This window comes from Pavona decussata, unplaced genomic scaffold, assembly GCF_977016875.1.
Source record: "Pavona decussata unplaced genomic scaffold, jaPavDecu1.1 SCAFFOLD_124, whole genome shotgun sequence".
NCBI lineage: Eukaryota > Metazoa > Cnidaria > Anthozoa > Scleractinia > Agariciidae > Pavona > Pavona decussata.
Window position 1 is genome coordinate 1,972,278 of NW_028145538.1, and position 21,199 is coordinate 1,993,476.

General features: G+C 40.1%; 2 protein-coding genes across 2 annotated transcripts in view; both read right to left on the minus strand.

Annotated features, from left to right (window-relative positions):
• LOC146469410 (uncharacterized) overlaps positions 1-3,038 on the minus strand; it is a 38,208-nt gene extending 35,170 nt beyond the window's left edge. The window contains exons 1-2 of the mRNA XM_085123287.1: positions 2,961-3,038; positions 2,185-2,463 (exon numbers count right to left, since the gene is read on the minus strand). Coding sequence (XP_084979413.1) covers positions 2,185-2,463; positions 2,961-3,029 — 348 coding nt within the window. The 5' untranslated portion in view covers positions 3,030-3,038. The remainder of the gene's footprint in view (positions 1-2,184; positions 2,464-2,960) is intronic.
• Positions 3,039-8,459: 5,421 nt separating this feature from the next.
• LOC146469412 (uncharacterized) lies at positions 8,460-9,795 on the minus strand. The gene is made up of 2 exons (XM_085123288.1): positions 8,902-9,795; positions 8,460-8,844 (listed from the first exon to the last, which is right to left on the minus strand). The coding sequence occupies exon 1, from the start codon at positions 9,793-9,795 to the stop codon at positions 9,016-9,018; it is 780 nt and encodes a 259-aa protein (XP_084979414.1). The 3' UTR covers positions 8,460-8,844; positions 8,902-9,015.
• Positions 9,796-21,199: the final 11,404 nt, after the last annotated feature.

The following is a 21,199-nucleotide window of genomic DNA, read 5'->3' on the forward strand; positions in this document are numbered from 1 at the left end:
TGATTGACTTCAGACTTCTTTTAACATTGGCTTAAAATTTTGCTTTGTGATTTGAAAGCTTGCTCTTTTTAGAGAGATGGTATTTTTAGCATGTTTTCCTTACGCATGAACATGTATGTCAATCAAACTTGTCAATTTTGAAACCAATCAAAGACATGTAGGCGGAGCATTAGCTAACGGACAAGAAATAAACAAAAGCTCATTTGAAATTTTTGTATGTATATTATTAACAAGCAATCAAATGATTTTTCTCGTGCAATTTGGAATAAATAAGCACTTGTAAAATTTTAAAAGACCAAAAATTGCATTCGCCCCGCGGGCTTGTGCAATTTATTTCAAATTGCACTCGGAATCATGTGATTACCTCTACAAATAAAATATATGTATATGTTTTGTACTTCTCTCCCACCCCAGAACCTTTCTAATCGACTGTCCCTGAAGCTAATAAAAATTGCGCAGTACGTGGCAGAAAATTTACAAGCTTAAAGGTTCAGATTTTCTCCTCGATTTGCATAATTATGTTGTCCCTTGTTAATTGCATTCCACGTTCTTGTTAGGGTCTGTCGGATTATGCTCATAAAATAGAGTATTATGCTTTCGGGCGTCACCCGTGAAAGCAGGGTATTACGCTCAAAATTATGCTCGGCCGGAGGTATAATGCCCAAATTATGCTAGACTAAAATGACACTTCCACCCAACCCCCCATAGGACCGTACCTATTATTAAACATTCCTAGTCTTTCTAAATTATCTGATTCCGCCATGATGTACATGTACAAGCCTGGAAGCCTGGCATAAAGAGGTAGCCAGTCCTTCGATTATACCAAAATACACTGGGTACGAGTCTAAGGTATCCAGTTCCTAAAATATTCCCGCTCTTATAAACTTTTTACATTCTAGCTGGAGTTGCCGACAAAACTTGCAAACATTTTTCACAGTTTTCCGAAACAACAGCATTATGCTGCAAAATACATTAGTATTATAGCAACATTATGCCTGATGCTCCAGATATAGTATTATGCTCAAAATTATGCTGGCATAATCCGACAGACACTAGTTCTTGTCGCGCACGGCGGCTTGGGGGGCTCAAGTTAAAATTTTATTACTCGTAATCATTTTAATTTTCAGAGCTGAAACGTCAGGTGTAATTAATAAAATAACAGTTCCTTTGTTTAGTGTAGTATTCTCTTCAATTTGTGACACACCAGGATCGACTTTTGCGGTTGAAGTTGGGCGCTATTTTGACTGCCAAAACAACACACAATCAGGGTGCACACAATAAAAGCCAGAAACTATATTATTACAGTAGTTTTTTTAATTTGCAAAACCTTTTTATGCTGTCTTAAAGCTTTGGATGTTTGCTAAATACATGATTAATATTAAGTCAATATAAACTTTTGCGCGCTTGTACTGTTTGGATGAAAATTGTTGAAATTTGCACCCATTTCCGGAAAAAAATGTAGTTTTAGTGAAAATTCTCAAAATATAAAGCGCTTGGCGATTTCTTAATATCATTCCTTGAAATAGTTCACCCACAGGGATGTTTGGGTGGTATCGGCAAAACTTTTAGTATTTAGAACTAATTTGAGATCCTCGATATTTTCCGACATTGGCTCTTATTAAGGGTTCATCAATAATAATGTTTTCATGCATGAAAATTAATTAAAAACAGCAGGTTTTCAGATTTTAGAAGATCTGCATTTTTAATTACAAAATGTAATGTTGTTGCGATAAATTTAATCTTTTTATATAATTTGTTGCTTTTCGTCTTATTTTGACCCCTTTTTGGATCAATGTTGGTGGTTTTCTGAGGTTTGGGGTAAATTTCCAAGATTGCGGACCCAGGATGGTGTAATTAATTCCCGTGCTATGAGACGTCTAGTATTACTTCCAGTTGCGGACCTCAAATGAAACATCTTTGGACCCACTATCTACCCTCCAATTCTTATTGCCAAAGCTTGTATATTTGCGAAGTTGTGAAGGGGTGTGTGTGTGGGGAGGTTCCACGCCACAGAATACATAAAAAAATGCCCGGTTCTGTGAACATTTTAAAAGAAGATTAGCGGAAACAAATTTTAGTATGGCCAACATCCCAAAGGGCGACTTAATTATTTTTAAACTAAGGGTAAAACTTTTGACTAATTAGAGGATATTCTTAAGAAAGTTTACGATCTAATCCACCTACCGTCACGGTGTAGTGATGAAAATTGTGGCTTGACACAAAACTTTGGGAATGATTGTACTTGTCTGTTGCAAGGAGATGACAAACATGGCGGTTCGTGTTGATGTTAGGTAGAATGGCAATGTTGAAGGAGAAACATGCTATGTTGCTGATACAATCAAAGGCACACTCGTTGTAGTCTTCTGCATTGGTAGTGTCCAAGACATGGGAAACGTTTAACTTGTGGTTTAAGACTGCCTTGAAGTTTCCGTAATGAAGATGTTGATATTCACCCCTTTGGATCTGCCGAAGAAAAATGAGAAGAAAAAATTGTAGATATTATTGTAGTCCTCAGCGAACAATCGTTCTTCAGACATCATGAGCAAAAATAGCCGTTAGTCTCCCATTGGCCATGAAGTCGATTGAGAGAAGGTACGAGTCAAGATCTGGTGAATTTAGGTACAATTAATAGCTGAAATAAGTATGTACACTAACCAGAGTTTCCAATTGAATAGTTTAAACCAGTTGCCATTAACTCGATCCTCCATTTCTTTAAATGTACAGGTAAATGAATTTAAATGATGAACACTCAAAGATCATTTTTAAAAATCGCGAATATCACACGTACAACTTTAGGGTGATGACTCTAAATATTTTAGCTTTTTCCATTTCTCGTCATCATGAACGCGGTCTGAAAAAAGAATCGCACGACGGTATGTGTCTAGTATGTAGCATGGTCATATGTGATCTGACAGCGTTTGAAACTTATTTTTAAAATAAGTCTGGCGAAAAGGACTGACCTGTGCGTACTGTTGAGCAAACGTGGCCAACCCAAGAGCGACCAAAAGGGCTGTTACCGTAAGACGCATGTTTATTCTTTGGAGGTTGTTTACCAGAAGCGTTCTGAGAGAAAGATCTTCCTCGATGCGTTTAAAACAACAGAAAAACTAAACAGGTGACAATAAATGTTTGATGACTAGAGATGCAAATTTCGTTATCAATTACTTGATTGCTGTTTGTTATGGAAACCAAACGACAAAAAAAAGGAATAAAGAAAGAAGGCTAATAAAACAAAACGAAGAGCTAGTGGTCAATAGTCAATTTCCTTTTTTTTTAAATAAATAGTTTTTTTAGAACTGATTCATCCTCTAATATTTTTTGTGGTTATTTTGATACAGCTTTCCACTGCATGACCAACAACTAATAAAACCATAATAATTTAACTTTTCGACCGTAGCGTCATAATTCCTAACCAGGGACCAGTTCCTGGAAGGAGGAATAAATTATACCACGTATAACAGTTATTCCAGGGATAAATCTGCTATTCTAGGAATAATTATACCAGGAATAAAAATTGGTTCCCGGTAGCACTATTTATTCTTGAAATAGCTATTCCAGGGATAAGTTTGCTATTCTAGGAGTAAATCGTCCAGCAAAGGTGATTCCCACATGACCAACAGGTTTGGCGGGAAATTGAGTGCAACGCGCGCGGGCTGCCTGTGGATAAAGCACTGTGAAAGGAGTGAAGGACGAAATTTTTCTGTATCTGTGTAAACATGGATCCGGAAGAGGAAACCGGAAACAGTGCCAAAAAAAGAAAAAGGAAACCAAATTTTACTACCAGACAGTTGACAATAATTACAGAAAACGTGGAGGCAAATAAAGGCATCTTGCAAAGCAAGTTTACCGACAATGTTAATAACAAAACCAAAACTGAAACATGGAAAGTCATTACAGAGAAGGTTAATGCCGTTGGTGTAGCCAACACAACCATCTACGAAGTAAGACGTAAATGGCAAGGGCTCTTCAGCACGGCCAAGAAGGAGTTCAGCCAACAAAAAAAATTCTTTGTGTCAGATCGGTGGAGAAAGATGAAGTCTCTCTCCATAGCATTGCAGCTTTAATATTAAAACACGAAGGGAAACCTTCAAATGTTTTAATAAAGCTTTTAAAATTTTTTTTAGATAAAGCCCATGTAGAAAGCTAATTTATTGGTAGAAAACCGTGTCACTAGTAGAACTAGTGAAGATAACTGAACCATTCGGACATATGGGAAGGGACAGACAGACGGAAAGAGGAGTGAACATAAGGCCGAAACCACTTAGGTCAATGAAAGACTAACCGAATAATCAGACAAATACCTCATGTATACCAGCCAAAATGAACAAACCACACAACCGAAAGCCAACTCAGCCCCATAATCGAAAATTAGCATAAGAAACCAATTCGTGCACGGTTGTAATTAGTTTCAAAAAGGGGCTATTACTGTGTACATCTTTATTAAAATTTTTTAGACCTCTGTCCATATAGATGACGGTTAGTGTCTGACAAACATCTCTCCAATCACCAAAATTCAAATTATCTTTAAAAAGTAACGAAATAGACTATAAACCCTATCTAGAATTAAGACTTTCCTACTGAAAAGTTTTCGCAGTGGAACACATGAGAACGTTGTCTAGTTATCGAGTTTGCCGGGAACCCTATTTGTATGTCTGTTCATGAAACACTGAAACAGCTGCTCTATTAATATCATCAGACTGTAAGAAACGTTTTGGATTTGAGAACTAAGACCCCATTTTAGTTTTTATAATTTCTAACTAAATTGATTTCTAACTTATCAGCGTTTTATTTTTCCATTTCTCTTTTAAAAAAGGTTATTTCTGGAGAGCTTTTTATGCTCCTGCTTTAATTGATAACATTACGTTTAAGAAGCTATGACGGCGAAGGCAAAGGGAATGCGCAGTGCCATTATTTTAGCACGTTAAACCCATTGTTCGTGACGTTTATTAATAATGATAATAATAAACATCACAAAACAATAGGTTTAACGAGCTAAAATAATGGCTCCGCGCGATAGTAATCCTGTGGTCCTTTGCAAAGCAACAGCGCCGGAAACGACAAATGAAAATATTTATGCAGAACAAGAGCGCATCACGGCGAATTTTTGTATTTGTTCTTGTGAATGTAAACACCGTTTTCACCAAACCAGATTCAAATTCATCAATTTGAGCGAATTGGAATAATCGTGGAGTAGCTCATGTTAAGTCACGTTTAGTTTGTTGCGCGACCAAATAAAAACCGACAGGAATAAACTGAAGGAGGAATGACGATAGTCATGGTGCATTGGGGCCTTTCGTTACAATTTATCGAAGAAGATACACGCCAAAAAAATTAAAAAAAACATATCTGGGTTCAATGATTTAACTTAATTTATTTGTTAATTAATTAATTGATTATTATAATAATCAATTAAAAACAGTAAATACATTCATTATCTGTTTTAATTCCGAATTTGTGAAGTTCTTTCTTCGTAACGATAATTCTGTGTATAAACTTGAAGTGAAATTCTTTGATTTTATTTTCCTTGCTGATATCCCGAACGGAACTAAAAATGTCACTCCATTTTTCTTCATCTAAATTGAGAGTAGTGTCCCAACGTTGGGGACCAGAATGCTTGTCGTTATACATTTTATTAATAATGAGCCAATAGAAATCTTTCGCCTTCGCTTCCATAAGGTTGATTCGTACCTCATTTCCAAGATGAAAAGAAGTTACATCGTTGATATGAGCCAAGGCGGAATATTGCATTGATATTGATTTTGAGACCAGGTGTTTTGGTATAGCGTTAACGACCTGATAGAATTGGAGAAAGTTAGTGTTAGTTAAGCCATATTTCCTTCGAAAGTCATTGAAAGATAAGAAACTACCATCGCTTCTCAGTAGGTCTTTGATTTCTCGTACTCCTTTCAAGAACCACTCTTTAATAAAAAAGGGTTCACCACCAATTAGGATATCCTTGTTGTTGAACAAAATTGTGTCATGAAAGTCCCTGGTAGAATAAAGAGTTCTTAGCTCCCTAAAAAACTCGAGCATTTCTCTGTAGAACCTTGGTAGATCGAGTAAATACTTGACATTGTAATTGCAGTTAAGAAGGAATCTCAGACCTCCTCTCTTTCTAAAACAATAGTCTGGTAACGTCTTCCAATTCTGATTTTGACAGTTTAAAAGCCTAGGAATCCAAGCTAAACGTAACGATTTTATCATTGTCTCAACATCAACCATACGTAGTCCACCTTTGACATATTCCTGGTAAAGTCCAGCTCTTCTAATTTTGTCACGCTTATTTTTCCATAAGAACCAGAAAAGGCGTCTTTTAACATTATCTATGACATCGTTTGGAACGTCTATATTGGATATAGAGTAAATCCCTAGTGCTTTAATTATTAGAACCCTTCCAAACAGTGATAAGTCTCTGGATCTCCAAATATCAAGATTCGTTTGGAGTTTTTGGATTTTAATTTTAAAATTTAGTTCATCATTACCTTTAGAATCATACGATAAATATATTCCAAGGAATCTGGTCGGGCAATGAACCCACTTAAGACTTAATGGTTTATTACGATTATTAGCCCACTTACCTAACCACATAGCCTTTGTTTTTTCAATGTTTAAACGTAAGCCAGATATTTTCCCAAATTCTCCTAAAATAATCAATGCCTCCTCAACCGAACCCACGTCTGCACAGAAAAGATTAGTGTCGTCTGCAAACTGGCTCAATTTAACTTCGTGATTACAGAGGTTGATGCCTTTCACATTGTCAGACTGCCTAATTTTGTTGGGCATTAGTTCTGCCGTCAGAATAAAGAGAAAAGGAGATAAAGGGCAGCCTTGCCTCACACCCACGGAGGGTTTAATCCAGTTAGTAGCGAAACCATTGTTTAGGATTGCGCTTTCAATGTCTTTGTAGAAGACCTCTACCCACCTCCTTAAGTTTGTCCCAAAGTTATAAATCCTGAGAGCATGTTGTATCAGTGACCATTCTAAAGTATCAAAGGCTTTGCGAAAGTCTAATGAAAGGAGAATCCCTGTAGTTTGATCCCTTTTTGTTTGTTCCATTAAATCACTAATAAGTCTTATATTCTCTCCGATGTATCGACCTTTTACAAACCCTGTTTGGTCCGAGTGTATCAACTTAGGTAATAAAGGTTCAATTCTCTTAGCTATAGCCTTTGCTGCTACTTTATAATCCACATTTAAGAGGGTGATTGGTCTCCAATTTTTAAGATTTGCCAAGGATTCCTCCTCTTTTGGAATTAAGATTATCACACCTCTACGCTGGGAAATGGATAATTGACCTTTCTCATGAGCAGTGTTCAAAGAATCCACCAGATCGTTTCCTAGGATATCAAAAAAGCATCTGTAAAATTCGACTGTAAATCCATCTTCACCAGGCGATTTTCCGTTGCTAAAGGACTTTAATGTATCTTTACATTCTTCAAATGTTAGGATTCCTTCCAGTTCATCTCGTTCATCATTCAGTAATTGGGGTGTCGTTAAATTTTGAGTGAAGTGATCGAACTCAGACTGCGCTCCCGATATCTTTGATGTGTAAAGGTCTCTGTAGAAATCTTCTATTGCCGACAAAATCTCTTTGTCGTTGTATATAAATTCTCCGTTTTCCAATTCAAGCTCGGAGATTGTCTTCTTGTTATAATTTGTTTTCTCCAGATTGAAGAAATAAGAAGTCGGACGTTCTCCTTTTTCTAACCACCGGCATTTGGACCGAAACATTGCCGCTTTACCTTTGTTTTCGTATATCGTTTGGAGTTCCTTTTTTAAGTCCTCATATATTTTTAATTCACTATCTATGTTTTGTAGGTCATTGCTTCGGCAAATTTTCACGTCTAAATCATCTAATAGTTTCGTTACTTCAGATTCTCGTTTATTTATTAATTTACACTTTCCTTTTGTGAACGCAATGGTGACCGATCTGATCTCCATTTTTAACAGTTCCCAGAATAACCGTTTGTCTTCCACGTTTTTAAGTTTCTCTCGTAACTTCGGGTATATCTTCCGTATGTTTTCAACATATTCCTTGTCGTCCAGCAGTGTGTTATTAAATTTCCAAAACCCCGGCCCCCTCGAGGTGTTTTTTGGCAGATCTTATGACAAGTAGACTGTTTTGTGATCTGGAGCGATTGAAGCCTGGATATCTACTGTTTTAACATACTTTTTCAGCTCTTTCGATATTAAAAAGAAACCAATCCTTGATTTTACATTCAAAGCTTTTGATGTATAAGAAAATTTGTTTGTGTTGGGATATCGTTCCCTTTGAATATCAATGAGATCAAACATATCCATTGTTATTAAAATTGCATTTCTAAAGTTCGTAGCTTTCCATGCCAATCCACCTTTTTTGTCTTTTTTTGTCAAGGTACAGTTCCAGTCTCCCCCTATAATTAGCGTTGTAAGTTCTGATTTGTCGATCAAGCAATTATTAAGCTCTTGTATAAATTGCAATTGCTCGTTTGGATTGTTTGGGGCATAAATGTTACACAATGACAGCCTAAAACATGTGAAGCTCACTGTAATTAAGGCTATTCTACCATGGGTGTCAGAAAAAGAAAACTCTATTTTTGTATTCACTGATGGGTTAATCAAAATGCACACTCCTTTGCTATGACGGCTCCCATGAGAAAAAACAATTTGCCCTCCCCATTCATTTTTCCAAACAGATTCATCGTTAACCTCTGAATAGGTTTCTTGTAAAAAATTGAAAGAGGCTCCCTGATCTTTTAAATAAGAGAATATGCTCCTTCTCTTTGTTGGGTCCCTAAGACCACGAACATTGAGCGACAAACATTTGCATTTTTTCATGCTCAATCGGATTCATAAATACCAAAGCTGCAGCAATGAATAAAATAAATAAATAAATAAATAAATAAAATTTCGATTTACGACCACTGACCTTAGGAAAACAAACAAATAGAAAAAAAAAAAAAAAAAAAAAGATACTCAATTCTAATTAGGAGTGTCCCTCTGCGTCCTTATAGCAAGATCTTCCCTCCATAAAACTTAAAGATTATCCAAGTCCTCTACACAGTAAATTCTTACCGGTGCTCCTGAGGGTGACGTTTTTACAAATACCTTTCCGTCCATAGTCCACACACTAAGTACTAGTCCCTCCTTTCTCATGTCATTAGCTCTCTTCACGATACTTCGACGATATGCTGTAAGATTTTCATTTAGAAAAAGACGATTTGAGGAGGCGTAACTCGTTGTTGGAAAGAGATCAGATACTTTCAGATTCTTTAATTTAACACGCTCTTTGTATAAATTAGATTTCACCTTGTGGCTGACGAATTTAGCGATTATTGGAGAGTTACGAGCCTTTAGCTTGTGCGAAATCTCGATGTCCTCCGCTTTAATCGGCGCATGTAAGGCTTCACCTAGCTTTAAAAACACCTCTTCGGTGCTGCTATAAGCGTTCGCAGGAACTCCATGAATTTCAAGCGAGTTTTTTCTTGTATATTGTTCTAGGTCATCCAGTTCTTCGCTTAATCGTTTCGACTCTTCGATTTCATCTTTCAGCTTTTTCTTCGTGGCATCAAGTTCTTTTTTAAGCGCTAGATTTGCATTCATGGAAGCTTCAAGTGTAGATTTCATCTTCTCCAGATCCCGTTTCTGCGATTGAAAAGCCGCCTTAAATTGGGCGATTTCTTCCTTCAGGTTTAGGTTCTCGTACTGTATTCCAGTTACTTTAACTTGTATATCGGCCAATATGTCCTTTAACTCGGCCAGACTAGGCTCAGGAGGTGCGTTGTTTGGTGTTTTTGTTTCATTGTTTGCAGCCATGTTGACTCGCTTCGCCTCGTTCAAGACGCCTTCGTCTTCGAGTGATCCTCGAGCACCACGTTTATTTTTGCGACCGTTTCTAGTCATCAGCTTGGAAAACTACGGATACATACCAGTAGAGGACGAAAAACAGTTCATAATATCAGCGATGTTGTTTTGAAGGGAGGATTTTTGCTCCGCCTCAAAATGTGCGTCCGACCAGGTCGGATCCACGCATGCTCTCCCTTATTATTTTATCCTGGGCACTAAACGGTTGGTACAACTGTTGCCCAGTCTCCCGAATTGTAGCTTTTCTAGAAAGAAGCCGGACTCGCTATCATTTTCAGTATAACACATTCAACATGAATGCCATAAATTTCATTCCGTGCTAATATTACGAGCAACTTCTTTGGTTATAAATGCATTATTTCTAGTGTGGGACGAATAGAGCCCTGACTTAATTTGTTCGTGTGCTGTTGGTATCACTATTTTTCCAACTCTACGAAAATAGTCAATGCAGAAACAAAGTATGGGCTAATGGTTACTGAGAAAAGAATGAAGCTTTCTTGAAACTACTTTTTGCTGTGTAACACATGTACATTGAACATAACTGTCGCAGCTTTCATTTTATGCTAACATTACCAGCACCTTTTTGGTCAACAAAGCCTTATTTCTAGTGTGAATGAGTTACTACAGTGATTTAATTAGTTGGTGCGATGTTGGTATTACATTTTTATAAACTCTACAAAAATAACAGCAAATGCTAATACAAAGTATTTACTACTAGAGGAATGACGCTTTCTTCGAACACTTTTCGCTGTAAACTGTTATGGTCTTTTCTGCGTACGAACACGGCCAGTACATCAGTTACGCCGACATTTCCAGCTAGATGAGAATATCAATAAAAAATATGGGAGGAGAATTGAGTTTTAATCATTACCCAAAAAAGGCATGATGAACCATACCAATTGCAAAACGAACGGAATAAAAACTGCTTTAGTTTAATTCTCCTTTCTTGTGAATGAGCAATGAAGACTCCTAGAACAAGCTTTTATTTAAGAGTCATGCTTTAATAGTTGAAATGACCCTACGAAACTACGAAACAGTGCTTTCGTTTTAAATATTTGATTCGATCGAGTGAGTGGGTAATAGGCCACCGTAAAGAGATATGAGAGCTGAGGTTTAGAGCGCGAGCCCTTCTCCACAATTATTTGCCCTGAGGAAGGGCTAGCACTCGAAACGTCATTTGAATTATTTCTTTACGTCGTCCAAATTACCTTATTTAACGTTATCACTCCCCAAAACTAGAAACATAATAACAACCCAATCTACTTGTATGTGTATGTCTTAAATAAGGTATAATCTACAAGCCTTCTAAAGCAGCCTTTCCCTGCTATCCAGGACAGTTTATTAGTCGATTAACAAACCAATAATTATCATGCCCCAGGGGTAAATATTACTTTGCCGCTTTTGAAAATTGCATTTGTATGTTATTCCGGCTTGCTGTCAAACCAGGTAAGCTTTTATTAGGAGAAGCTGGGAAGTTTCTTCGTTCGTTCTTCGTTTCTTCGCTATTTTGACGAGTAGGCAAACAGGCTTGAAATAACAGTGTTTGTATGGAAATCCGATGTCAAATAATTTTCATTGAACATCGCTTATGAAAAATTCATTAATTAGAAACTTTCGGAACTAGGAAAAGGATTTTAAGAAAAAAAAATTGGAGGGATGTAGCTGTGCCAGAAAGCGTCCAGTCGTATTTTGAACTTTCCATACATTTGTCTGTATACCGAACCAGCCGTGAACTGCTACTAAAAATAGCTCGCGGGAAAACAATACAGGGATACCGTAAATGATCTAATAAACGCCGGGGGCGTTTATTGAATTTGAAGAGTCTGAGGGGGGCGTTTCAAAGATAAGAGGCGTTTAAAAGGGAGAGGCGTTTATTCTAATAACTGTAACATGGTAACTTAAACATGGTGTTATAATAACCTAAATGACAGAGCTTTAGCAGACTATCAAACGTGAAGTAGGCTAGGACAAGGCGAAAGAAAATTGGTGATATCCTAAGCACAGAGATCAAGAACATTAAAGAGCGCTATCCTCACTTTTGAACTGGAAATAGAGCAAGACGCAACTCGCACACCGGTCAGTTAATTAAGCAACAACGCAAATAAATTAATTGATTGTATGTATTGTACATGTGTTTCTAGTTTATGTGTGGTTTTCAGGGAAGGGGGGCGTTTATTATACAGGGGGCGTTTGTTAGAGAGGGGCGTTTAATACAAACTTGTCAGTTTAGAGGGGCGTTAATTAGATAGGAGGCGTTCATAAGAGAGGGGGCGTTTATTAGATCATTTACGGTATGTACGTTTTGTTCACTATGTGATATTTAGTGCCCTGTTACCAAGCGGGTGTAAATCCCCCATAGGCCCTTGTTGCGGGAGAATAAAATAAGAACGCACATAGTCAACATGTTTGTTTGTTGAGAGGTATATTTTGTCGTTTTTTTGGAACAAAACCAGCCCTCCAAGACTCTGTCGAGGACGAGAGTTACAAAATTGGTGGTCCGTGAGAGGCAATTCCGTCGATAGATGCGAAGCCGAAGTAGATCCTGACTTTACGTGGGAATGTTCACCAGGTGTCATCGAGCAAGTTGTTTATAGTTTCGATCGAGCGGATGTACAGTGTAGCACCGACAGAACGTCCCGTTGGAGGGCTAACTTAAACTGGAAATTGAATTTCAATGCGATAAACTGTCAATGACTGTGACACTATCGAGGTAAGAAACCTAAAACTTGTAGAATTGAGTGGAGTGTTGCAACGGGATTTACTGCGAAAACACGGTTATTAGAAATTCAAGATGGCGGAGGAGCTTCAATTGCGAATTCACACCGAACTTTGTAAAGCAACCGTCGAAAGCGCAAGAATTGTGGCGAAACATTTGAAATTAAGCGACTCCGAAGTGAAAGACAAAACAAAAATCTCGATTATCAATAAAATTGGAAATGTTATTGAAGAGCAATTAACTAGCTTGGCAGAAGAGGAAAAGGTTGACTTTCTCCAATCTATCTCTGAGATGTTGATTGACTCTCCGCCGCCTCTCGAGGGTGTTGACATGAGTGAGTTACTCGTTCTAAAGAAAGAGATTGAAGCACTTAAACTCATGCATGAGCAGATACCTAAGGAGGCTGGGGTCAAAGAAGCTACTACCAGGGTTAAACAATCCCAAGCACAAGTTAATCCACAGTCAGGTGATGGCATGTCCTCCCTCCATTCTCTTGTTGACTCTACAAGTGTACTTAGACGCCAGTTCAAGATTGTGGGTCAGATTGGAGACCCAGATCAAAAGGATACGTTGAATTACAACTCATTGCGGAGACAAATTGATATAAGCGTTTAGCAAAAGTACCAAGAGCATGAGATTGTGGATGGGGTTATTCGCACCATCAGCCCGGGGCTTGTTTTAAGGAGCTATCTAGAGTCCTTAAAGACCTTGTCTCTTGACCGCCTCAAGAAAATCCTGCGTAGTCAATATGTGGTTAAGAACACTACGGAACTGTACCAAAGTTTAGCATCTATTTGCCAAAGCGGAAAAGAAACCACAAGAATTCCTGTTGAGGGCTCTTGACCTAAGGCAGAAGATACTCTTTGCAAGTCAAGAAGGAGAGGACTCTCTAAAGTATGATGCAATGCACATCCAGCAACTCTTTCGTAGGACCGTGGAGACTGGACTTCAAGATGAGAGTATTAGAATTAAGCTTCGCCCTTACTTGGCCAATCCACTGAATGAAAATTAAGAACTTATTCAACAGCTGAATGTTGCAGTTCTGTCTGAAGAGGAACGGGGCCGAAAACTGAAGAACCAAACCAAAGCCAAGCTAGCTATGTGTCACAGATTGGTGAAGAGGTAGAATCACCAGAGGTATCTACTGGTAAGGTCTCCACTGTGAAGAAGGATTCTAACCCACCAACCAAGATGAAAACAAAACTTCAAGAACTTAAAGCTGAAGTAGAAGCATTGAAGACTGAGGTTAAGAGTAGACCAGGAACAAACACCCAACCAGACACCCGACCAGGCCGACAGGAATCAGGAAATCAGCTGGAGTTATGGAAGGGGTTGGGGAAGACCGGAAACGAGACCCCGACCATCCAAATGCCAGTCCTGCCTTGAGAAAGGAGAAGAACATTGTAACCATTGTTTTAAATGTGGGAGCAATGGCCACTATGCTATCGGTTCCCGCCAGGGCCAGTCACCATGACAGAGATCGCTAAACGAGAGACGGCTACTTGTGCGGGACCAGAAGTAGCCAAGCCCCTGCATGTGTCCCCCCGATGTAATTGCTGCACCAAGATAAAAACACAAGTCCTTATCAACGCTGTTCCCAGTGCCAGGTGGTGTGATATTGCTCTAGAAAATGCCGGAAAGAACAGTGGCCTGACCATATGAAGATTTGCCAAGCAATTAAGGAACTATCACAGAGAGAAATCCTAGGAACCACCGAAACAACATTTGTCAGCCACCTGTCACCCACACAGCGTGCAAACGTTGTCAATTTAATTGGAAGAAAATGTACGGTTAAGTGTTTGCTTTATGATAACAAAGTAACTGCCCTGTAGGACACTGGCGCCCAGGTCTCGATAATGACAAAAGGCATGCTAGAGGAAAAACTTCCAGGAACAGCGGTGAGAGATATATCAGAGCTGATCAGTGTAGGACTTGACCTAACTGCAGCTAACGGAACCAAGATTCCTTTCATTGGATGGGCAGATGTGAGGATGCGACTTCCTTCATCTGAGGGGGAGGCGCAAGATGTGCATGTTCTGTTTCTGATCGGTTAGAAATGCCAATATTGGGCCGATGAGCCTACACCGGGATTCAACATCTTAAGTGCCTTCAAAGCAGGATTTGAAGATAGTGAGATAGTGAGGGGTTTTAGAAACTTGCAGGTTGGATTCGTCCACAGGTAAGGACTCTCGATTTCTTGCATGGCTCCCGATTCTGTTCGGACCTCATAGATTGGTATGCCTGGTATGACTGATACAAGCCCCAAGTGATGATTACATTTCCAGTATCGGAACATCAAAGAGAGACACTGTCACCCCGAAAGGTCAAGTCGTTAATGTGTCGTGCAGGGCCAATACTGGGCCTGTGTCAAGTAAGATGCCAGTACTGTTTGAACCTGACGAAATGCCTCAGTGGCCGACCGGTCTCCAGATTTATGAAACGCTGAAGACTGTGAAGAAGGGTTCTGTGTCACGCATTGCTATTGAAGTTCACAACACAAGTCAACATGACATTGTACTGCTCAACCGCACCCCACTGGGAAGGTTGCAGTTAGTTAAATCTGTTACACCCATGGAAGTTCGATTAGCAAGGGAGAAGGGACTGGAACCTCAGTGTAAAGATGACTCATGTACCACTACTGGAGTAAGAGATGAAGGACTTTGCCAGGAATCAGATAATGCTGTGCCTGAGGTTGACATGACTGGCCTGACGAGGGAACAAGAGGAAGAAGTGCGACCGATGTTAAAAGAAGAGGCCGCATCATTTGCAAAGAATGAAGATGATATAGGGTGCATGGAAGATCTTCAAATGGACATTGAATTGTCAGACAGAACGCCCATTCAGCGGAATTGTGTGTCAATCCCAAGACCCCTTTATCAAGAAGTGAAACCCTACATTGAGGACCTAATGAACAAACAGTTCATCACCAAATCACGATCGTCGTATTCATCACCAGTGGTGTGTGTCAGAAAGAAGGACGGCACTCTTCGTCTGTGTGGGGACTACCGGGAATTAAGCCGTCCTACTGTTCCTAACCGACACCCTATTCCAAGAGTGCAGGAAACTTTGGATAGTTTAGGTGGTAATTCATGGTTCAGTGTGTTAGACCAGGGGAAGGCCTACCACCAGGGTTTCATAGCACCAGAAAGCCGACCTTGCACTGCTTTTATCACGCCATGGGGTTTATACGAGTGGGTACGTATACGCTTCGGATTGACAAATGCACCCGCAAATTTTCAAAGATACATGGAACATTGCCTTGGCGAATTAAGAGATGAAATAGCCATTCCCTATTTAGATGATATCATTGTTTTTAGCCGGTCCTTCGAGGAACACGTGGGGCATGTGCGACAAGTACTCAGACGCCTTCGGCAGCAGGGTATCAAACTTAAGCCGTCCAAATGTAAATTGTTCCGAAGAGAAGTTTGTTTCCTGGGGTGAATTGTTTCGAAAGACGGGTACAGAGTGGACCCGAGCGGAATAACTGCTGTTACTAGCCTTGCAGAAAAACAACCTAAAACTGTTGGGGAAGTGAGACAGTTAATGGGATTTCTTAGTTACTATCGTCGTTATATCCCCAATTTTGCCTATCTTGCCAAGCCCCTGTATGAACTGTTAAACAAGCCGAAAACTGAAAATAAATCCAAGTACACTGCTAGGAGGGTCCCCGACAAGAGGAATCGTCAGTTACCATCTGCAACAGCAATTGTGTGGACAGAAACCCATCAACAGTCATTGAGAGAACTCATTGGACATCTGACTAACCCACTGATAATGGCCTACCCCGATTATGAAAAACTGTTCATCGTTCACACGGATGCGTGTAAAGATGGCCTTGGTGCGGTCCTCTATCAGCGACAGGATGGGCGAACCAGAGTCATTACATACGCATCCCGTAGCCTGACACCTGTGGAAACGAACTATAATCTCCATGCCGGAAAACTCGAATTCCTGGCCCTGAAATGGGCCGTGTCGGACCAGTTTCGGGATTATCTTTATTACGCACCCGAATTCACGGTGTACACTGTCAACAACCCGCTGATATACATACTGACTTCTGCGAAGTTAAATGCAACAAGCTTGCGCTGGGTTAGAGAACTAGCAGATTTCAGGTTCCAAGTGAAGTATCATCCAGGCAAGTCCAATAGCGATGCTGACACGCTGTCACGAATACCCCTGAACATTGAGGATTACATGGCCACATTATGTGAAGGAAGCAGCTTAGAGGTCATACAGGCAGCTATTTGTTCCGCACAGTTTCAAAGTCAAGATGACTTTCCGTGGCTAACTGCTTTAACTGACTCAATTACTGCCCTTGATGCCGACCACACCATTCCATAGACCAGCAAATTGACTTACAGCAAGCGCAAAAATTGGATCCAGTGATTAGCAGGGTTGTGCACCTCATAAAGACAGGAAAACGATCTTCAGTAAGAGAAACTAAAGGTGAATCAAGAGATGTGAAGCGACGCCTGTTCGAGTGGGACAAACTTACCCTGGGAAGCGATAATGTATTGTACCGGAAAACAAGCACTAATGCACGAGTTGTATGACCCCGGCAACTTCACTTTGTTACCAAAGTCTGCAGATGCACCAAACAAAAACTACCTGTGGTCAAGCAGCGAGAGCCCCTTAAGCCAATTGTCACGACAGCGCCCTTTCAAATGGTCTCACTGGATTTCCTCCATGTTGAGGCAAGTGTGGGAGGCTATCAGTACATCTTAGTAGCGATGGATCATTTTGCCCGGTATGCACAAGCTTATACAACCAAAGATAAGTCGGCAAAGACAGCAGCAGAGAGAGTATATAATGACTTCATCTTGCGATTTGGAGTTCCTGAAACAATCCACCACGATCAAGGTGGTGAATTTGAGAACAAACTGTTTTACAATCTGGATAAACTCATTAGAGCACGCCATTCAAGAACAACCCCGTACCACCCTCAGGGAAATGGTCAGGTTGAACGCTTCAACAGGACATTACTCTCCATGCTCAGGACTCTGCCAGAGAGGAATAAGTCAAGGTGGCGAGATCACTTACATAAAGTAGTTCATGCCTACAACTGCAACAAGAACGATTCTACAGGTTATGCCCCATTTTTCCTCCTTTTTGGCAGATCCCCGCGTCTCCCTATTGACTTGATGTTTAACCCGAAGCCACCCACTAGATTTAGTTCCTATCCAGAATATGTTAAGAAGTGGCGAAATGCTATGTCAGAAGCCTACAAGATAGCTTCAGAAACTGCCCAGCGGAATGCCCAGCGAGGGAAGAAGCAGTATGACAAGAAGGTGCGAAACATTGTGCTCATGCCTGGAGACAGAAAGCTCGTTCGAAACCTGAGTGAGAGAGGAGGACCAGGAAAAACTGAGATCTTACTGGGAAAATGAGGTACACGTTGTAGTTGAGCAGAGGGGCAATATCATACCAGTCTATGAGGTCCGACCAGAATCGGGAGCCAAGAAATCGAGAGTCCTACACCGTAACTTATTATTACCATGTACTTACTTACCTGTGGACGAATCCAACCTGCAAGTTTCTAAAACCCCTCAAAGTGGTCGTAGACAGCGTAAGCGGATACATGCACCAAAGAACAAGCAGTCTTTTGACCAAGACTCGCGCCTGGCTAGTCAAGACGAAGACAACGGCAATGATGACATACCATGACTTGTGCCAAGCCAACTGCAACCGTATGCCCAGACCAGTACCAGTGAGCACTCACCTGCAGAACCGTCGGACAACCAAGACACCTTGGTTATTAGTAACCATAACCATCCACAGGATGATGTCCCCGTGCTGCCTGATGATGATGCACCAACTGAGAGTGTCCATGCGACTTCTGAGGCAGCTGACGAGTCAGAGCAGTCCCAGGTACGGGAACCAGTGACTCTGAGGAACGCCGGTCACAAAGGCACCGGAGAGCTCCTTTTCGTCTGACGTACGATGTCCCAGGCCAGCCTGTGTACTACCCTGCCGTAACTACTAACATTCATTCTGTTTCAGGGACAGCATACCCAGCCCCAGTATTATTTGGGATGACGCCACCATGCCAACCATTATGGCACTGGCCGCAGTATGGACTACCCATCCAACCCATGTACTATGCCTGTGCTTGAATACACCTTGAAGATGTGCAAACCAGGAATAAAAGGATATGAACAATATCGATGTTGTTTCAGTTAAAAAAACAAAAACAAACCAAAAAAAAAGGAAACTTGACCATGTGAACATGTTTTATATTAACAGAATGAGCACGAGGCTGTTAAGGATTCATTTCTACAAAACTAAGAGGTATCTGTTAGCCATCACCGAAGAGAACAGGGCATTAGATTAGTTTCATAAATGACACTGTGGACCTGCGCAACCCACAGATGTAGACATAAGTATAGAAGTACAGTGTGAGATTCAGTATTTTGTAAAAAGAGGTTCGAATTTCGAGGACGACAATTTTTGTTTTTATGGGGGGGGGGGGGGGGGGAGAGTGTGATAGTTAGTGCCCAGTTCCCAAGCGGGTGTAAATCCCCCATAGGCCCTTGTGGCCGGAGAATAAAATAAGAACGCACATGGTCAACAGGTTTGTGTGTTGAGAGGTATATTTTGCCCGTTTTTTGGAACAAAACCAGCCCACCAAGACTCTGTCGAGGACGGGAGTTACAACTACAAGCTTTGTGTTGAAATATATTTGCTGTGTTGGTAATTGAGGTTAGACCCCTTATAATAAACAATATCATGTTTTCTGGAACAACAAAAATACTTTATATATCGACGAAAAATTGTCTGTTCAGTTTAACAACTGGAATTATATTCCTTTTTTGTTATCAATTGTTTCATTAATACAGATTCAATAAACAACAAAGTTACTTTTTTCTTAAAGGGAGGGGTTGACATCTCAGGGCATGTGCATGAATCTGAATGCTTTTTTTCTTTTTCTTATCAACTTTATGGCCTTAAAAATCCCACTAACATATACTTCAGTAATAACATTCTATAATTAGTCCAAGCAAAACGACTGCGACCACGATTCACAGCAGAAAATGATAGTGGATTATACCCATATCGTTGCTTTTGAATTTAGTGTCGACCCGAAGGATTTATTCCACATTTATTCCACATTGCATTTTCAGTTATTTGCATACGAAATGACGCAATCATATGAAAAAAATACCACCCGAGTCACCTATTCTCTTCCGAATGGTTCATAACAACGAATTAAATTAAGCAGGCTTGGGTCATAGCGAGCAAAGGCGAAAAAGTATTTTGATTCCTGGACATGCGCAGAACCGTGAACTCCTCCCTTTAAAGTTTCCATGTCCACTTACTTACACTGAATGTCCGTACAAAATTTTCCCAGGGCTTGTGTTACCAGGCCTTGCCCCAAATTACAATGACCTTTCTATGCTTATACCGCCATGTTTCGTTATTTCTTTTGGAGTCCAGGTTGATTTTGGATACAGCTTCATGCACTGCTAAACAAACAAAGACTATACAGATCTTGCAGATGTTTCACAACCAGCTGTGTTGTTTACTGATCCCTAGTAATGATAATCAGTGATATTAAGAATTGTTATTCTTAACTGTGGCTATTTATTTATTCGCTTTCATTGAGTATTATTTGTTTTACTGCAATATTCTAAATAATAACAGCAATAGCTACATGCAGTCGTTGACGGCCTATTTTTATTAATAAAACAACCGCCATTATCACAGCTCGGTTGTCCCCACCTTGTTACATCTACAACCAAGCATAACGGAACGGGGCATGGGCACTCTCTAATGCAGTAGTTTTCGATTTTCTCTTATTACTTTGAGAAGGTTGTAAATACGGCTTTACATGGAGTGATGGCACAGGAATCGAATTGTTACACCTGCCTCGTTGCAGGCGTTTCTCTTTCGCAAAACACTGTGCGCATGGAGTGATAAGATTATTGGAAAGAAGGCAGGAGAGAACGGCGCTCCTTTTAAAATTAATGACCATAATAATGCGATTATTTATTGGCGTCGTCGTGCACGTAAACTTTGAGTGTTGTGGTGAGAGCAGGGATGGTCCATGGCGGATTACATCAGGGCAATACTGGAAACTAGCTCTGTGACGTTATCCGAAAGAACTGGGAACAAGCGTGTAAAAACGTGAAAAACAGCCGCCATCTTGTTTTTTCAGTGCGGGGCGGCGAAACATGAGTTTCTTTTCTACGTTGGCAGAACCAGGGTTGCCGTTGGCTGGGATATATAATGAAAAGAAAGGTGATAGGCGATTGCGAACAAATGGCAGTAAAAAAGGTATGTGGTCCTCCTTCGAGTCTGCACATGAAATAAGATGACCCACCCTCAATTACAGAAACAGTTTTAATACAACTTAAATAAAACTCACTGAACTATTTAAAGCAAATAGCGAGTATCCCTCCTCCCGGATGTAGTAGTTGTCACTGTGATGTGAATATTATCCTCTTCCTCGTCATCATCGTCTGAACTCGACCCAATCTTGGCGAGGACATAGTCTGTTTGAACGCTTTTATCATCAGAAGATAAGTATTCCTCTTCATTTTCACTACTGCAGAGTGGAATTCCCTCTACTTGTGTAAAACTCTGTATCTGTTGTTGAATAATGTGCCTTTGCGCCTCCATTAGCCTTGCATGCTTGTTTAA